Raw genomic sequence first — 19,224 nt, forward strand, 5'->3', positions numbered from 1 at the left:
TACGTGATGCCCAGCACCAGCTTTCTGTTTGTTAGTATATTCTTCACATCAGGATTTGGACGTTCAAACTTTGAGAGCTGTTTTAGTGGATCAACAGAGAGTGCTGTTCAGTGAGGCTTTAGGATGGAGTTTTAGGTGTGTATGTAAGTGAGGATATCCATGCTGGGGGCACTGTTCCGGACCGTATGGAACACGTGCAGTTCTTTCTTTTCTGAAACATTAGCCTTAGGAGCAGGATCTAGACAGTCACACTTCGGAGCTTGGTTCTGTGGCACTTGAGAGAGCACTCCATGTAGGCAGTACACATGCAATCCTATGTGGTTAAGCAAGAGTGGATTCCCATGTTGGGAGCATTGTCCTGCCGGTCTCCCTGTATAGGTGCTGCTCAGCAGCTGCGTTCTGTGCTGGCGCTACGTGCTTGGGAACAGCGGCTGGATGTTCGCACTGTGGAGCCGTGCTCCAGCCCAGCAGAGTGATGCAGCAGAGGGTCAGTACGGCAGTGGTGCTTAAGGTGGCAAGGCAAGGGCGGATTACCGTGCTGGGGGCACCTTTCCGGAGGTCTCCATGTGGAGGAATTCGGTTGATTTTTCCGTAAATGCTCATAAAGCCCACTGGATTATTTGTGGTGGTCTTCAGCTGCAGAATGAGCAGTGAGAAGAGTGGGAGCAGTGCGCTCACAAGTGGGCTTTGTTCCCCTTAGCAGGCACCAGAAGGTTCTCTGAAGCGGCTGATTGCTGTGGGACAGTCGGGCTCGGAGGGGAAGGTGTGCAGGGAGCTGGGTTCACTCTGCTGTGTTTTCCGGAGAGGGAAAGCATGAGTTGAGTCTGGCTTTGCTTCGGGAAGAAAGCAGCTTTGGTTCTGTCGGAGCGCTGCGGTCTGCTGATGTCCAGCGGGCAGCGCGGGCTGAAGCCGGCCGCGGGCCGGTGTCGCTCCCCCGGCGCGGGCCGATGGGGCCGGGCGGTGCCCGGCGGCCGGTGGAGCGCGAGCGGCCGGGGCGTCCGTTGTCGGGGAGCGCCATGGAGGGCCAGCGGCTGCCCGGCGCTGTCAACCCCAGCCACTTCCCGGCCAAGCTCTGGCAGCTGGTGAACAGCCCGCGCTGCGGCTCCGTGCGCTGGGATGCCCGTGGCGAGGGGCTGCTCATCGACCGGCGGCTCTTCGAGCGGGAGCTGCTGGGCGCGGAGCCGGCCGGCGAGGGGGCGGCGCTGGGCGCCGGCCTCTTCAAAACCAGGAACTTCGCCAGCTTCATCCGGCAGCTGAACCTGTACGGGTTCCGCAAGCTGGGGCCGGGGCCCGGGCCCCTGCGGGACCCGGCGGGGGGCGACGGCGGCGGCTCCGCCGGGCCGCTGCTGCACTTCCACAGCCCCCATTTCCGCCGCGACCGCCCCGAGCTCCTCGTGCGCCTCAAGCGCCTGACGAGGGCCAACAAGGCGAAGCTGGCGGCCGGCCCGGAGCTGCCCAGCCGCCCGCCCCAGCGCTCCCAGCGCCCGCCCTCGACGCTCGGCGAGGCTGCCAGGCCCGGTGAGCTGGGGTGGCCCCGGGCTGCGGGCCGAGAAGCGCTGGGGGCTGGGGGCTTCGTAGAGCGCCACCCCCGCAGGGAGCAGGGCTGCCGGACCTTGCTGCGGGAAAGCCGCTGCTGTTGGCGCAGGGAGATGTGCTGCCAGCAGGCACGGGGAGCGGGGCTCGCGTGTGCTTCAGTCTGCCCCTCGGCTGCAAGACGGCCTCTGTCGGGGGCTGCAGTGAGAGCCCCCTCACCCCGTCTCTGTGGAGCGGGCACGGCCCTGCCAGGTGAACGTTACTGCTCCTTGAGGGGTTGCTCCAAAAGCTGTCGTTAAATCTGCGTGAAGCGATGGGTAACGCTGTGAGGGCAGGTACCGCTTCGTGAAACAGTAACTGACTGTTAAGTAACTGACTTAAAGGGAATGTCTTGGGAGTAACAAAACAGCAAAGTCTGAGCTTTTTGAGACTCAACTGCACCGGGTGAGCTACCTGAAAAAAGCTGGCTTTGGGTTTGTTTTCCTTGACAAACTGACGGACTTGTGATCAAGGGCTCTCAGAGGCACGTTTAGGATTTGGACGTTGCCCTTGCCTTGGCTGCCCGTGTGCTGTCATCACTGGAGCTTGGTAGAGCCGTGCTTCACGATTCCCCTTTTATTTCAACTCGCTGCCTGCTGTAACGCGCAGCACTTCCTAAATGACTTGTGCCCGTTTAGTCAGCTCCTGCCCGTTTTGGTTCATAATAGCACATTTCTAGGCAGCGATCCCTTGCTCCTGAGGGCTTCAGGAGACTGAATGCTCCAGAGATGTCCGTGTGTTGGCCCAGCACTGATGTTCCTGTGTGTTCAGGTGGTAGTGCTACAGCAGTTACTGTTAGAATAGAGTCTGTAGTTGGATTAAGAACATTGGAGCAAAGGTGGTCTTCCCAGGGAACGTTGTGGAGCCTTGGCTCCTCATCCTGCCTTTCAGGGCTAGTGAAAACTCCTTCCCTTAGTCCTTGTTTCCCTTTGTTTTGCAGGACTGGTGACTGCAGGACAGGCTCCTCAACCTTGCCGTCCACCCAGCTTCTTCCCCTACTCCAACAGAGCGGCCTCCTGCCTGTACCCCCCTGCTTTCCAGGCAGCGACTTCCCAGCAGCGCCCAGTCCCTTCCAGACCGTGGCAGGGTTCTGTTGGGTCGCTGCCAGGGCACGGGGCTTCCGCAGCTTTCCCAGGCCCAGGGGCTCCCTTTCCCGTCCTCCACCGCTGTTCCACCGAGGTCACGTACACGCTCCACACCGTGTGCTCGCTTCTGCCGCTTCAGCGAGGGGCTCCAGCTGCTGCTTCCCTTCCAGAACCCGGCAGCTGCGCGTCTCCAGGGCAGTGCTTGCCAGGCCCGGATCCAACACGTACGGCAAAAGTTCTCCCCTTGCTGCTCGAGAAGTTACCGCAAAGTGATGCATGAAATGTTTTTCCCCAGTGCTCTGTCACTGGGTGTGTACCTGACGTGCGTGCTTGCGCTGAGATGCGTGTTCCCTGTCCGTTACTTGCTACCAGCCGGGGACAGAATGTGCTTTAGCTGCTCCTTTCTTCTGGCTCTGATGAGATGAACTGTATCAGAGACAGAAGAGCTTAGAAATGCCTTCTCTGCAATGAGCAGGGAAGGACAACAGTGTGTGGGTGAAGCAGGTGGGTGTGGAATCTTCATTCACCTGGAAGACTTGAAGTATTACAAATGAATTGGCCCCTTTCCCTTTGCCGGCCGAGCCCATCAGTGGGGCTTCCACAGGTGCAGTGTTTCTTGCTGTTAGATCAGGCACTGCTGCAGCTGGCAAAAACCCCCAAGAAAAGGTGTTGTGAGTGCAAACCATTCTTTTTGTGCACCATTCTTCACTTCAGACCCGTTCAGAACTGGTCACCAGTCTGGGCTGCTACACAGTTATGTTTGTTCTCCTCCCCTTGATGTACAGGCATTACAGCGCGTTTGATTCACGAGTTGCTTCCGCTGTAAGCTCTACAAAGTGCAAGAGTTGTGCAATTTCTACTTTACTTGTAGCTTCTTACAGCCTGTGATCTGGACATCATGTTTTACACTTGCCTCCTGTTTCACAAGCACTTTTTCCCTTTGGGTTCTTCCTTTTCCTCTCTTAGAAACTAGGCTCTTTGTACTGCGTGCTTGTTTCCTTAGGATGACTCCAGCAGGTTACAGCCCATCTCTCCTTTGCTCTCTTGCACTGCTTTTACAGTAGCCCTTTAAGTTTCTTTGGTGGATTTCTTGGGTTTGTCCACATCCTTTGGCGTTCCCAGGGAGTGAAGCGCAGGTATCCTTAGATTTTTGGCACTGCGCGGAACTGTAATATGTTTGCAGGTCACAGACTGTTCTTCTGAAAGATGCCCAGATTTCATCCTAAGTAAGGTTGCTGAGAATGAGCTTTTGAAGTAACAGGAGTCAGACACGTGCCTCGTGCTGCTGTGGAAGGATGTCCACTAGCTCGCTCCATGTTGTTTAGCTCTTGTGTATGTTGCTCCAAACTGGACAAGAGTTCACAGATTTCGTATGACAAAGGGCACTAGGTTTAGGTACTCAAATCCATATCGGTTATCGGTGCAACTGTCTCGTGAGGAATCCCGCGGAGGTGCCAGGCATGGCAAAGAAACGGGTCTGATCACGTGGCCGTCTCAAGTCACACACAGCCATATCAAAAAGGTGGTATTTAGATAGAGAAGAGTGAATACGAAGTTTCTGTGTGTGTGTGTGTTGGTTAATTCTACAACACGTATGTTTGATCTGTGTCTCCATACTTCAGAAGAAATATGTTTTAAGGTGGAGAGCTCAGTCTCTCAGTCAGTGGGGAGGTCATAATCCCTTTCAGGGAGTTATCTTACGGAGTGGTTACTGCAGTGTTTAATGCAAGTAAGCAACAGAACCGTGCACACTGGGCACCGGTTCTGGCATCTGATCCCTGTGTTTGAATTTTGCAGGCACCCTGCAGTGTTTGCCCCCTGCCCAGGGAGGGCCTCTGACTGTCAGCGCCAGAGCTGCGGCTGCGGCGTCCACCGACTGCGGCTTTGTGCAGGTGAGTGCAGCGCACAGAGAGCAGGGGGAAGGGAGGAGACCCCGTGCATGGACCGCAGGGTTCTGGGCTTGCGGCAGGAAGGAGAGGACTTTGGGACTGGATCTGCTTTAGAAAGGGAAAGTAACGTGGTCTGCCAATGCCCATTCCAAAGCACCGCTTTGAAACATGAAAGGGGCAGTGCTGTAATGCAGGTAAGGTTTCAGGGCAGCGGCATAGTGGGTGTCCTCATCGGCGGAGGGTTTTTTCCCATAAAAGTGTTATGTTTGACTTCACCATAATTCGCTTTACTTCCTGAGTCTCCATTTGTCTTTGAAGAAAGCCCTTGCCTGCACAAAATGGGATTCTTTAATGTTATGATACTGGGAATCAGCTCCACTTCTGTGCCCCAGACAGCTTGTGGCAGTCCTGAGTTTCATTGGATGCATGAGAAGAACCAAGCTGACTTTTGGAATTGGCCCCAGCTCAGAGATACCCTATCTAGGAGAGCTCCAGTGCTTCCTGTCAAGGCTTTCTAGAATTCTGGTGGAAATTGCCCCTCATTGCGTGGCCTGGCTTATCCAGTAGCAAAAGAACCTCAGTAAAAATGCCAGGGCTTCCTTTCGCGGTCCAGCAGCATGGAGATGCTTTTTTTCCTCACAGGGGATAAGCAAAGCAAGCTCTGCTGGTGTGTGCTGAAAAAGGGTTGACCTGTGCAAGCCTGATCGTCCAGTTTCTTGTCTTGCAAATACCGACCTTTTGTCCTTTTTGTGTGTTTTTCTATTTTAATATGAGCTTACCCGAGCTGGGGAGGTTATGGCCAGGGTAACGTTGCTGTGAGGCTAGAAATAGCCAACAGCCAGTCGTGCCATCGATAGGCTGGTGTTTGTTTTCCACACGGTGCATCTTTGTCCTCTCACTTCCATTGTGAGCTGCTTTTCCCTCCAGCACATGAGGATCAGTGTGAGTGATGGGAAGTCACAGTCACGTCAGTTCCGATGTCAGAAGCCTGAGATCAGTGTCTGGGATAGCACATGGTCCCAAAGGAGTCGTCAGGGGGTGGTGGTGTGTCTAGATTGAAAGGTAATAGAAATACACGGTCAAAAGGGTCTTCCTTGGAGAAGCAAGTCCCATGGAGTCAGAAGAGATGGACTGGTTACTTAACCAGTAAGTGTCTTGGTAGCTTCCTGGTTAACCGCTTCCTGGTTAGCGGTTGCTTGGATTGTGCAGCCGCAGCCAGGGAACTGCCAGTCAAAAGGTGCTGCTGCATCTGGGCAGAGGTCCCCTGCGTGTGAGTAGCCCAAAGGCAAGCAGGGGTGTAAGCCAGTGGTGCCAGGTCAGTGCCTGGCTGCCTCTGAGCAGGACAACAGGAGCAGTGTTCAGAAGGGATCAAAGGGGCTTGAGATTTCCGAGCCTTAGTGTAGCCTCGATCACTTCTCCGGGAGCAGGGTGGCAGGGGCTGTGCAGGTGGTACAGAAGACAGTGCTTTGGCTGTGGATCTCACTGAGCTCTGGCCAAGAATCAGTTTACCTCGTGTGTGCTCTGGGGCAGACACTTCCCCGAGGTCCTGCTGAGGGATGCAGCCAGCTACAGCCTTGATCATCCTGCCCTGCTTGTGTCCTCATCATCAGTAAGCACTTGCACGGTCCTCAGCAGCAGTAAAATCCGTCAGCCCTGACTGAAAATAGTTGTGATTTTTGGATCTAGCAATTCCCTGTATTTTGTTTCTCGCAGAGTCCTGACGTGCAGCCACCTTCTGCAGCTGAATGCCCGCCCTCTGATGGGGCACATCATGCATCTGAGGGCGAGGAGAAGTTGCCGGAATTCAGCTACGAAGATGTGTTGGAGATTTTCAATGAGATGTGTGCATCACGCAGCGCTGATGTAGTGACACCGGAGCCTGCGGAAAGCTGGGATGGAGAGCTGCTTGAAAGCTACCTCAATGCGGCCATAGAAAGCGCCACTGCTGCTGAAACGGCGCAAGACTCTGTGACCACACAGGGAGCCCCTGAAGAACAGGGAGAAGGACTGGATCACACCCTAGCTCACCAGTCCGAAATGGCTATTGTGGAAGCACTGTTCAGTGCAGAGCACGTAAGGGCTAAATGGAGGTAAAACTCCGAGGGAAACTATCGCGTGATCTTTGGGTTTATTTCATTTTTGGTGTGTTTTTTCAAAGGAGAATGCGAGTGTAGAATGTGGATCTCTGGCAGAAGAGAGAGAGCTGCCATCAGGAACCGAGGCGGCGAAGAATGCTGCAGAAGAGCCAGGATCCCCTGCAAAACATCAGTGCAGGAAGAGAAGACAGAGCTCACAGCAGGGTAAGTCCCTGGTAAGAGATCCTCCGTTTGTTAGAGGTGGCCAAGACAGCTGCTCTGAAACTCTTCCAGGAAGGGGAGATCACAAGAGCTGAGTTACTGTCTGCAGTGTAAGTACCTCACTGGGCCTTCAGTTCAACCATTACACTCGTACAGGCTCTTAGCGTACTTCCCGACAGGCTTCTATAGATAAGCTGGTGCTGAGGACTCCTGGGGGGAGAAGGGAATAAATTCTATCAGTCAGGAAAAGCTGAAGCTGCGGGAGTTGGGTCAGAGCCCTGCACGGCACAGTGCACAACACTGAGATGCAGGCTGCGGGTATGCTTGCTGGAGGGTGAGAGTGCCACAAAGGGAGCACTGATCAATGAGGTGACCGTTGAAGTAAGAGGGGAAAAGCCCCGCACGCTGCCGAAGTGAGTGCACGAGTCCAGCCTTTCTGGCTCAGCTCACTAAAGACGTTTCAGAGCAGCCTGCTGGTACGTGTGCTGAAACACACGAGAAAAGCACCCTCAGATTCCCAAGTGGCAGGCCGCCTTTAGCCAGGTCGGACTGTCCCCGATGGCAGCACAGTTGCTGTGCCTGCTGCCAGGTGAGCCGTAGGCAAGGCCTGATGCTTCCTGGGTGTCGTTTGCTTCCTAGACCCCCACGAGCCGGAAGGTGGAGCCTGTAAGCGGGGCTGCTTCTGGATGAAGACACCGGAGTGAGGAGCGGTGAACACGTGGAGCAGCTGCCGGCTGGTTCCCTCCTGCGAGTGCGGCAGCAGCGCTGGGCACGGAACTGGGGCCTGGGTTCAGCGTCACGCCTCTTCTGTTTCCGGACATTGAAGTTGCTGATAGCTTTAGTCATCAATTTGTGTGTTACTGATGGCTTTAGTCATCAGCTTGTGTGTTATTGATAGCTTTATTCATCAATTTAGGTGTTATTGATAGCTTTATTCCTAAATTTGTGTGGTGTTTATAGCTTTATTCCTAAATTTGTGTGGTGTTTATAGCTTTATTCATAAATTTGTATGGTATTTATAGCTTTATTGATAAATTTATGTTTTATTTACAGCTTTCTTCATAAATTTTGTTTGTTATTGATAGCTGTATTTATAAATTTGTGTGGTATTTATAGCTTTATTATATATTTTATATTATTTATAGCTGTATTAATAAATTTATAGGTTATTTATAGCTTTACTGATAAATATATGTTATTTATAGCTTTATTAATAAATTAGTATGTTTATAGCTTAATATATTGGTGTTATTGATAGCTGTATTTATAGATTTGTGTGGTATTTATAGCTTTATCAATATATTTTATATTATTTATAGCTGTATGAATAAATTTATAGGTTATGTATAGCTTTCCTGATAAATATATGTTATTTATAGCTTTATTAATAAATTAGTATGTTTATAGCTTTATATATTGATGTTATTGATAGCTGTATTTATAATTTTTTGTGGTATTTATAGCTTTATTAATATATTTTATATTATTTATAGCTGTATTAATAAATTTATAGGTTATTTACAGCTTTACTGATAAATATATGTTATTTATAGCTTTATTAATAAATTAGTATGTTTATAGCTTTATATATTGGTGTTATTGATAGCTGTATTTATAAATTTGTGTGGTATTTATAGCTTTATTAATATATTTTATATTATTTATAGCTGTATTAATAAATTTATAGGTTATTTATAGCTTTACTGATAAATATATGTTATTTATAGCTTTATTAATAAATTAGTATGTTTATAGCTTTATATATTGATGTTATTGATAGCTGTATTTATAGATTTGTGTGGTATTTATAGCTTTATCAATATATTTTATATTATTTATAGCTGTATGAATAAATTTATAGGTTATGTATAGCTTTCCTGATAAATATATGTTATTTATAGCTTTATTAATAAATTAGTATGTTTATAGCTTTATATATTGATGTTATTGATAGCTGTATTTATAGATTTGTGTGGTATTTATAGCTTTATTAATATATTTTATATTATTTATAGCTGTATTAATAAATGTATAGGTTATTTATAGCTTTACTGATAAATATATGTCATTTTTAGCTTTATTATTAAATTAGTATGTTTATAGCTTTATATATTGATGTTATTGATAGCTGTATTTTTAAATTTGTGTGGTATTTATAGCTTTATTAATATATTTTATATTATTTATAGCTGTAGTAATAAATTTATATGTTATTTATAGCTTTACTGATAAATATATGTTATTTATAGCTTTATTAATAAATTTGTATGTTTATAGCTTTATATATTGATGTTATTGATAGCTGTATTTATAAATTTTTATGTTATAGCTTTATTAAGATATATATATTTATATATAAAATATATATAAATATGTTATAGCTTTATTAATACTTTTATATGTTATTTATAGCTTTCTTCATAAATTCGTTATTATAGCTTTATTAATAAATTTATTTGTTATAGCTTTCTTCATAAATTTGTATGTTATTTATAGCTTTATTTCTAAATTGATATGTTTCTTATAGCTTTATTAATAAATCTAAGTTATTTATAGCTGTATTAATTAATTTGTGTGTAATTTATAGGTTTAATTTAAATTTGTTATTCATAGCTTTCTTCATAAATTCGTATGTTATTTACATCTATATTAATAAATTTGTATGTTATTTATAGCTTTATTAATAAATTTCTATGGTATTTATAGCCTTATTAATAAATTTGTTATGTATAGCTTTATTATTAAATTTGTGCTATTTATAGCTTTTTAAATAAATGCATCTGTTATTTATAGCTTTCTTCATTAATTTGTGTGTAATTTATAGCTTTCTTCATTAATTTGTATGTTATTTACATCTTTATTAATAAATTTGTATGTTATTTATAGCTTTATTAATAAATTTGTGTCATTTATAGCCTTATTAATAAATTTGTTATAGCTTTTTCATAAATTCATCTGTTATTCATAGCTTTATTAATAACTTTGTATGTCATTTTTAACGTTATTAATAAATCTATGTTATTTATAGCTTTATTATTAAATTTGTGTTATTTATAGCTATTTAAATAAATGCATCTGTTATTTATAGCTTTCTTCATTAATTTGTGTGTAATTTATAGGTTTATTAATAAATTTATATGTTATGGCTTTCTTAATAAATTTGTATGTTATTTATAGCTTTCTTCATTAATTTGTAATTTGTAGGTTTATTAATAAATATATGTTATTTATAGCTTTATTAATAAATTAGTATGTTTATAGCTTTATATATTGATGTTATTGATAGCTGTATTTATAAATTTGTATGTTATAGCTTTATTAAGAAATATATATTTATATATAAAATATATATAAGTTATAGCTTTATTAATACTTTTGTATGTTATTTATAGCTTTCTTCATAAATTCGTTATTATAGCCTTATTAATAAATTTATTTATAGCTTTATTATTAAATTTGTTTTATTTATAGCTTTATTTGTAAATATATATGTTACAGCTTTATTAATAAATTTCTATGTTATTTATAGCCTTATTAATAAATTTATTTATAGCTTTATTATTTAATTTGTGTTATATATAGCTTTATTTGTAAATATATATGTTATAGCTTTATTAATAAATTTCTGTTATTTATAGCCTTATTAATATATTTGTTATTTATAGCTTTATTATTAAATTTGTGTTATTTATATCTTTTTTAATAAATGCATCTGTTATTTATAGCTTTCTTCATTAATTTGTGTGTAATTTATAGGTTTATTAATAAATTTGTATGTTATTTATAGCTTTCTTCATAAATTTATATGTTATGGCTTTCTTAAGAAATTTGTATGTTACTTATAGCTTTATTAATAAATTTCTGTTATAGCTTTTTTCGTAAATTCATCTGTTATTCATAGCTTTATTAATAACTTTGTCATTTATAGCTTTATTACTCTGTTATGTAGAGCTTTCTTCATAAATTTGTATGTTATTTATAGCTTTATTAATAAATCGATGTTATTTATAGCTTTCTTCCTAAGTTTGTGTGTTATTTAGAGCTTTATTAATAAATTTGGATGTTACTTATAGCTTTCTTAGTAAATTTGTTATTTACATCATTATTGTTATTATATTATTTATAATATGTATGTAAATTATATAAATAGATATAACACAAATTCATATGTTATTTATAGCTTTATTTGTAAATATATATGTTACAGCTTTATTAATAAATTCCTATGTTATTTATAGCCTTATTAATAAATTTATTTATAGCTTTATTATTAAATTTGTGTTATTTATAGCTTTATTTGTAAATATATATGTTATAGCTTTATTATTAAATTTGTGTTCTTTATAGCTTTATTTGTAAATATATATGTTATAGCTTTATTAATATATTTCTATGTTATTTATAGGCTTATTACTAAATTTGTTGTTTATAGCTTTATTATTAAATTTGTTATAGCTTTTTAAATAAATGCATCTGTTATTTACAGCTTTCTTCATAAATTTGTATGTTATTTATAGCTTTATTACTAAATTTGTGTCATTTATAGCCTTATTAATAAATTTGTTATAGCTTTTTCATAAATTCATCTGTTACTCATAGCTTTATTAATAACTTTGTATGCTATTTATAGCTTTATTAATAAATTTGTGTCATTTATAGCTTTCTTCATAAATTTGTGTGTTATTTAGAGCTTTCTTCAGAAATTTGTATGTTATTTATAGCTTTATTATTAAATATGTGTTATTTATAGCTTTTTAAATAAATGCATCTGTTATTTATAGCTTTCTTCATTAATTTGTGTGTAATTTATAGGTTTATTAATAAATTTGTATGTTATTTATAGCTTAGTTAATAAATTTGTGTCATAGCCTTATTAATAAATTTGTTATAGCTTTTTCATAAATTCATCTGTTATTCATAGCTTTATTAATGACTTTGTACGTTATTTATAACTTTATTAATAAATCTGTTATTTATATAGCTTTCTTCATTAATTTGTGTGTAATTTATAGCTTTCTTCATTAATTTGTGTGTAATTTATAGGTTTATTAATAAATTTATATGTTATGGCTTTCTTAAGAAATTTGTATGTTATTTATAGCTTTATTAATAAATCTGCTATTTAGAGCTTTCTTCATAAATCTGTGTGTTATTTAGAGCTTTCTTCATAAATTTGTATGTTATTTATAGCTTCATCAATTCGTATGTTATTTACATCTTTATTAATAAATTTATGTTATAGCTTTCTTCATAAATTTGTTATTATAGCTTTATTAATAAATTTGTGTTATTTATAGCCTTATTAATAAATTTGTATGTTATTTATCGCTTTCTTCATAAATTCCAATGGTTTTTACATCTCTATTAATAAATTTCTATGTTATAGCTATCTTCAGAAATTTGTATGTTATTTCTAACTTTCTTCAATTTGTTATTTACATCTTTATTAATAAATTTCTATGTTATAGCTTTTTTCAGAAATGTGTATGTTATTTATAGCTTTATTAATAAATTTGTTATTTATAGCTTTCTTCATTAATTTGTAATTTATAGGTTTATTAATAAATTTGTTATTTATAGCTTTCTTAAATTTGTATGTTATTTACATCTTTATTAATAAATTTATATGTTATGGCTTTCTTCAGAAATTTGTATGTTATTTATAGCTTTATTAATAAATCTATGTTATTTATAGCTTTCTTTATAAATTTGTGTGTTATTTATAACTTTATTAATAAATTTGTGTTATAGCTTTTTTCATATATTTGTTATTTGTAGCTTTATTCATAGATTTGTATGTTATTTTAGCTTTATTAATAAATCTATGCTATTTAGAGCTTTCTTCATGAATTTGTGTGTTATTTAGGGCTTTATTAATAAATGTTTATGTTATTCATAGCTTTCTTAGTAAATTTATTGTTATTTATAACATTCGCGATGTTTGTAGTGATAATAAATCTTATGGTTTAAAGAGCCGTGTTTGTGTCTTGTTGTTAAGAATAGTGCTGACATCTTTGTACTAGACACTGTCAGTCTGGTCTGTGCTCTCAGCATTGCCGTCCCCCCTGGACTTTGCAGTCCACGTTGTGGGAACTATTAATAACTGTACCTCCTGCTTTTTCTCCTCGGAGGACCAACCTATGGGGGAGACGTCCCCCCACACCTTCCACCTCCCCGCCAGGCTCTTTACGGTAGCATTTCAGAATTTCAGACACTTCAAATGTCCTTTGAATACCCATGAAACCAACCTGCTCCTCTGCTGGGAGCCAGCGTGTTGCTGCGTATGGTTCAGGTCTTGCTTAAGGGTGAACAAGGATGTGAGCATACCCCCAGACATCTTCCCCGAGGCTGTACAGTTACGGGAGCAGGGGGTGTGGGATGCTATGGGCAGGTACCTAGGCCAGGGGCCCCTGCAATGCTGTGGAACTTCACCCCTGAACAAGTGCAAGATCCAGGAGAACTACTCCATTGGCTGGGAAAAGCATCGTCCTGGCGGTACCAGAGAGGCCAAATCAGCACAACGTGCTGGGGCCTGCCCCATGCCCACAGAGCCCTGCTCAGCACTATCCAGCACCCTCAAGGAGAAAAGGTCCCTGGATCTCATGGCAAAGCAGCAGGCAGTGCTTCTACTCCAACCCCAGCAACCAGCACTGCGGCTGCTGCAGCCTCAGCAGCAGCACTCCAGCCATTCCAGCCGGGGTGACGGGTACTGGCACACGCAGGCACAGCCCAGAAGCCCATCAGGCATTGCGGAAGGTGGGAAGGAGCTGGTGGGCTTTGCAGAATCCTGACTGTGGCAATGTCCGCAGAAGCCCCTGTGCTCCCTCAGCAGCAGTGCCGGGACAGGAGCTGTTGCTGGGCCTCCCCTGCCCTTGGCAAGCACAGCCCCAGCCCCAGCAACACTCGGGAGCTGCGCTTCCTGAACCAAATAATGCTGCTTCCAGCTCTGTGCCCGTGTACAAAGAGCCCAGGATCGGGTCACTGCTGAAACCCAGCTGGGAACTCAGCACCAGCAGCCACTTGCTCAGCACCCGGGCGGGATGGGGAGGAGAATGGGAACAACGTAAAACCCGCAGGTGGAGATGAGAACAGGTCAGGAACCGAAATCAAGAACACTGTAATATTCGTGTTATTGCTATTCAGAGAATGGAAACAACAAGCGGAGAGATATGGAACCAGAAATCGAAAAAGACACCAGGAGCCAGCAGTGACGCCCAATACAGTTGCTCAGCACCCGCTGAGCGTCACCCAGCCCGACCCAAGCAGCAACCCATCCCTTCTGGGTGACCTGCCCTGGTTTCTATGGCCTGAGGTGTCATGGGCGCACTGGGCTGCAAAGCATTTCTACTAGCGAGTATGATGTATAAATTGGTATACATTAAAATAACATCTGTTCGACAATAATTATAATTACACGATATAGCTTATTACAAAAATAAGTGAGGGTTAGAGTTGGGGTCAGGAATAAGGGTTTTGCTCAGGGATAGGGTTTAGGGTTAGGGGTTAGGTTTTGATTTAAGCCACAGCATCACAGCAGGGAGGGGACAAGGACATGAGGAGTTTGAGGAATCCCAATCGAGTTTTGGGGGCTCTGGGCATGTTTCAGGGTGTCCATTGGAAGTTGTCTGGGTGGTTTGGATTTTTTTTGAGGTGTTTCAGGGGTGTGCCTGGGTGTTATGGGGGTGTTTCAGAGTGGTCCATTAGAGCAGGTTGCTCCAAGCCCCGTCCAACCCGGCCTTGAGCACAGCCAGGGATGGGGCAGCCACAGCTGCTCTGTGGCCCTTCATAGCCTCATCATTGCAGGATCATACGAGAACAGAGGTTGGAGGGGACCGCAGGAAATCTCAAGCCCAACCTGTCAGAAACAGGCTCAGAACAAGCGGTTCAAAGCTCGATTCAGTCCCAGTTGGAAAACCCCAAGGTCAGAGACTGCACAGCCTCTCTGGGTGACCGCATGCAGCACTTGCCTGAGCCTATGGGAACAAGGTTCCCTTATGTCCTGGCTGAACCTCTCCTCTGCCACTATCCCCCATTGCCTTTCGTCCTCCCACCAGGCACCAGAGTGAGGAGCCTGGCACATTCCATCATCTTTCCCATCCCTTTTGGTGGGCTACATCTCTGTACACAGGTATGATGTTTTTCACCTGGATTGGGGTTCATTATTCTGAGTCCTTGCTTTTGAGTGTGATTCCCAAAGAAGCTGGTATTTACCCATAGATTCCAGGATATTTTGTAGGGGATAGGTACGCCAGTTAAGGAGATCTCACATTTAGGCAGTTGAGTACAGACCCAACACTCGCTTTTGTTAAGAGCACTGGTTACATTTTGCACTAATGTCAAATACGAGTTCTGATCCCATGCCCTTATGTTCACAGTCATATAAATCCAAATCATGATTGACACAGTATCGCACGTGTAGGTCTTGAAGGCTCGTCACACCAACAGTGCTCCCTCAACGCCTTTCGCATCTGGGACACCCATTCTGCACCAGGACATCATGCTCAGCTCCACGATACCTTAAAAACTAGGGCAATGGTTAAGGCTAGGATTCAGAGAGCCACAAAGCCAACAGCTCCAGAGATACTGGGGCTGCCAAAGGCACGCCAAAGGGAGCATGGCACTGCGCCAACATTGCTCCTTCAACGCCTTTCACATCTGGGACACCCATTCTTCTGTAGGACGACAGGCTCAGCTCCAAGATGCCTTAAAAATTAAGGTAATCTTTATGGTCAGGATTCAGAGAGCTGCAACGCCTACAGGTCTAGGGGTCATCGTGCAACAAGGATAAATAAATTCTGTTTACCTCACTGCGCAGCACTGTGAGGTCCACGTAGGCTCTCAGTGGTATTAGTACTGCTGGTCTTGCTTTTGCCTTTGACCTCTTCACCTAGGGTATTCCATTTCCCTCCTTCACAGGAATCATAAATAGCCACTGTTCTGTATGCAGAAGGGCTCTTTATTTCTCTGGCACTGCAGCTTCCAAGTCTGCAAACAACCAGATGGAGGCAACCTCCACTAACCCAAGAATATACCCAGGTAGTCCTGCGAGATACATACATGGCAAAAGACCATCCTAGTAAAACAGAAAAGGAGGAATGGTGTTTCTGTTTCCGCCTGACAAAGCAGCAGACCTGTACTATAACTACACAAAGACAAATGCAGCAAGTGGGATGTATGAACACTTACGTTTCCAGCTCAAATACCAACAGTTTTAGGCACGCTGCCGAAGTTAGTGCACGTGTCCAACCTTTCTGGCTCAGACCACTAAATAAATTTCACCCCACTCTGCTGATACGTGTGCTGAAACACAGGAGAAAAACAAGCAGCAGAACATCTGAGGCCAAGCACGTCACAAACCTTAAGGTAATGCCCGAATGGCTGCAGGTTAGAGAGACGTTAAGAGGGAACAAAGTGTCCCTTGCGTCCATCCTACAGAAGAGCTTGGTGCAGCCTGCAAGTCTCAGGAGAAGCTGTTTCTGTCTCAGCTGTTCATCAAAGAGCTGAGTGCAGTGTTTGAAGAGCTGTTGCTCACTTCAAAGGGTAGTTTCTACATTCCAGATCGTGACGCTGATTAATAATGCAGCTCTAAACGCCCATCCATTTCAAACATTTCAGTAAGGAAAAGAGGCATTTTGTCAGGAAGCTGCGGGAAAAGGCCGGATGCCATCTTGAAAGAAGACAGGGTTTTGTTTAAAATGCAGAACTGAGAGCTCTTGATCAGTTACGTCCTGGTAGCAAGGATAATTTCTGTAGATAGCACCCGGGTTTTCATAGAATCATAGAATAGTTAGGGTTGGAAAGGACCTGGAGATCATCAAGATCCACCCCCCGTTGCATGGGCAGGGCCACAAGATTATGTCACCCAAGACTCTGTCCAACCTGGCCTTGAACACTGCCAGAGATGGAGCATTCACAGCTTCCTTGGGCAACCCATTCCAGTGCCTTACCACACTCACAGTAAAGAGCTTCAGGTACTGGAAGGCTGCTACGAGGTCTCCACACAGCTTCTCCAGGCTGAACAGCCCCAGCTTTCTCAGCCTGTCTTCATCCGGAAGGTGCTCCAGTTTGGCAGCTGGTGTCCATGCTGGCACAGGCAGATATAAATAACAGAGCTTGAAAAACAGGAGCACTTTTCATCTGTTTGGTTGCTGTTTTCTATTTATGGCTTTGAAACGTTAGAAGAATTCCTGCTCTAAAGAGTCACCCTCAGATTCCCAAGTGGCAGGCCGCCTTTGGCCAGGTCGGACTGTCCCCGATGGCAGCACAGTTGCTGTGCGTGCTGCCAGGTGAGCCGTAGGCAAGGCCTGATGCTTCCTGGGTGTCGTTTGCTTCCTAGACCCCCACGAGCCGGAAGGTGGAGCCTGTAAGCGGGGCTGCTTCTGGAGGAGTTTGGGAGCTGTTTTCTTGGGAAGCAAAGAGGGCCATGAAAGGAGGATTTATAGAGATGGAGTTAGAGACGGGTAATTAAGTGGGGATATCCATGTTCCTAGCACTGTTTCAGATGGCACCTTGTGTAAAAGAAGCCCAGCTCCTGGGTTCTGTCCTAACACATGACGCTTAGGAGATGGCTCTGGACATTTGCACTTAGGGAGCTGGTATCTTGGTCACCGGAGAGTTGTGTCCAGTGAGGCTTTAGAGAGATGGAGTTTTAGGTGTGTAAGTAAGGGAGGATATCCATGTTGGAGGCACTGTTCCAGAGGGCTCCCTACATAGAACGTGTCCAGCTACTAGTTTTTCTGCTAACTCATTAGGCTTAGGAGTAGGGTTTGCACATTGGCACGTAGGAAACCGGTGTCTCGGTCACTGGAGAGTGGTGTCCAGTGAGGCTATACAGGGATGGAGTTTTAGATGGGTAAATAAGTGAGGATATCCATGTTGGACGCATTTTTCTAGAAAGACCCATATGTAGCATATGCCCAGCTCCTGGTTTCTGTCCTAGCACATAAGGCTTAGGATGAAGGTCTGGATATTCGCTCTTACGGAGCTGGTATCTCAGTCACGGGATAGTGGTGTCTGGTGATGCTTTACAGGGGTGGAGTCTGAGGTGGGTAAATAAGTAAGGGTAAGTGAGGATATCCATGTTGGAGGCACTGTTCCAGAGGGCTCCCTACACAGAACGTGTCCAGCTACTTTTTTCTGTCCTAACACAGTAGGCTTAGGAGCAGGGTCTGGACACTGGCACTTAGGGAGCTGATTTCTCGGTCACCCACGAGTGGTGTCTACTCAGGCTTTACAGAGATGGAGAGTGAGGTGGGTAAGTAAGTGAGGATACAGATGTTGGTACCGCTGTTCTGGAGGGATCCCTCTGTAGAACATGCCCAGCTATAGCCTTCTGTTCTAACTCATTAGGCTTAGGAGTAGGGTCTGCACATTGGCATTTTGGGAGCTCCTTTCTCGGTCACTGGACAGTGGTGTCCAGTGAGGCATTACGGAGATGGAGATTTAGGTGGGTAAGTGAGGATATCCACGTTGGCGGCACTGTTCCAGAGGGCTCCCTGTGAAGGACGCGTCCAGCTCCTGGTTTCTGTTCTAACACATGAGGCTCAGAAGAAGGGTTTGGACATTTGCCCTTAGGGAGCTGGTGTCTCGGTCACCAGAAACTGGCGTCCAATGAGGCTTTAGAGAGATGGAGTTTTACATTAAGTAAGTGAGAATATCCATGTTGGAGGGGCTGCTCTGGAAGGCACCATATGTTGGACATGCCCAGCTCCTAGTTTCTGTCCTAAGATATTAATGAGGCTTAGGAGCAGGGTCTGGACATAGGCACTTATGGAGTGGTGGCTCGGTCACCAGATACTGGTGACCAGCGATGCGTTACAGAGATGGAGGTTTAGGTGTGTAAGTAAGTGAAGCTATCCATGCTGTCGGCACTGTTGCTGAGGGTTCCCTGCGTAGTACATGTCCAGCTCCTGTTTCTGTCCTAAGACATGAGGCTTAGGAGCCGGTTCTGGACATTGGCACTTAGGGAGCTGGTGTCTCGACTACTGGACTGTGGTGTCCAGTGAGGCCTTACAGGATTTTAGGTGCGTAAGTAAGCGGGGATATCCACGTTCTTGGCACTGTTCCGCAGGACACACTCACCCCAAAACACCAGCAAAAAAACCCCAGCCCACCTTCAAAAAAAAAAAAAAAAAAAGAAGGGAAAAATCCCCAAACAACGCTGGAGGGAGAGGGAGAAAAAGGAGAGAATCCTGTGAGGAAAAAAGAAGTGTGTATGGACTTTACACAAACGCAGTTTTAGGTCGGTAAGGAAGTGAGAATTTCCATATTGGCAGCACCGTTCCAGAGGGCACAATGCATAGGATATGCCTAGCTCCTCGTTTCTGCCCTAAGACATGAGGCTTAGGAGCAGGGTCTAGACCTCGCACATAGGGGCCTGGT

The 19,224-nt window shown here is 43.7% G+C and overlaps 1 protein-coding gene across 1 annotated transcript; it reads left to right on the forward strand.

Annotated features, from left to right (window-relative positions):
* Positions 1–1,016: 1,016 nt before the first annotated feature.
* LOC136013366 (heat shock factor protein 5-like) lies at positions 1,017–6,938 on the forward strand. The gene is made up of 5 exons (XM_065677125.1): positions 1,017–1,785; positions 2,513–2,881; positions 4,455–4,549; positions 6,260–6,619; positions 6,705–6,938. Exons 1-5 carry the CDS (start codon positions 1,017–1,019, stop codon positions 6,936–6,938), a joined length of 1,827 nt encoding a protein of 608 aa, XP_065533197.1.
* Positions 6,939–19,224: the final 12,286 nt, after the last annotated feature.

Source organism: Lathamus discolor, chromosome 4, assembly GCF_037157495.1.
Source record: "Lathamus discolor isolate bLatDis1 chromosome 4, bLatDis1.hap1, whole genome shotgun sequence".
Lineage (NCBI taxonomy): Eukaryota > Metazoa > Chordata > Aves > Psittaciformes > Psittacidae > Lathamus > Lathamus discolor.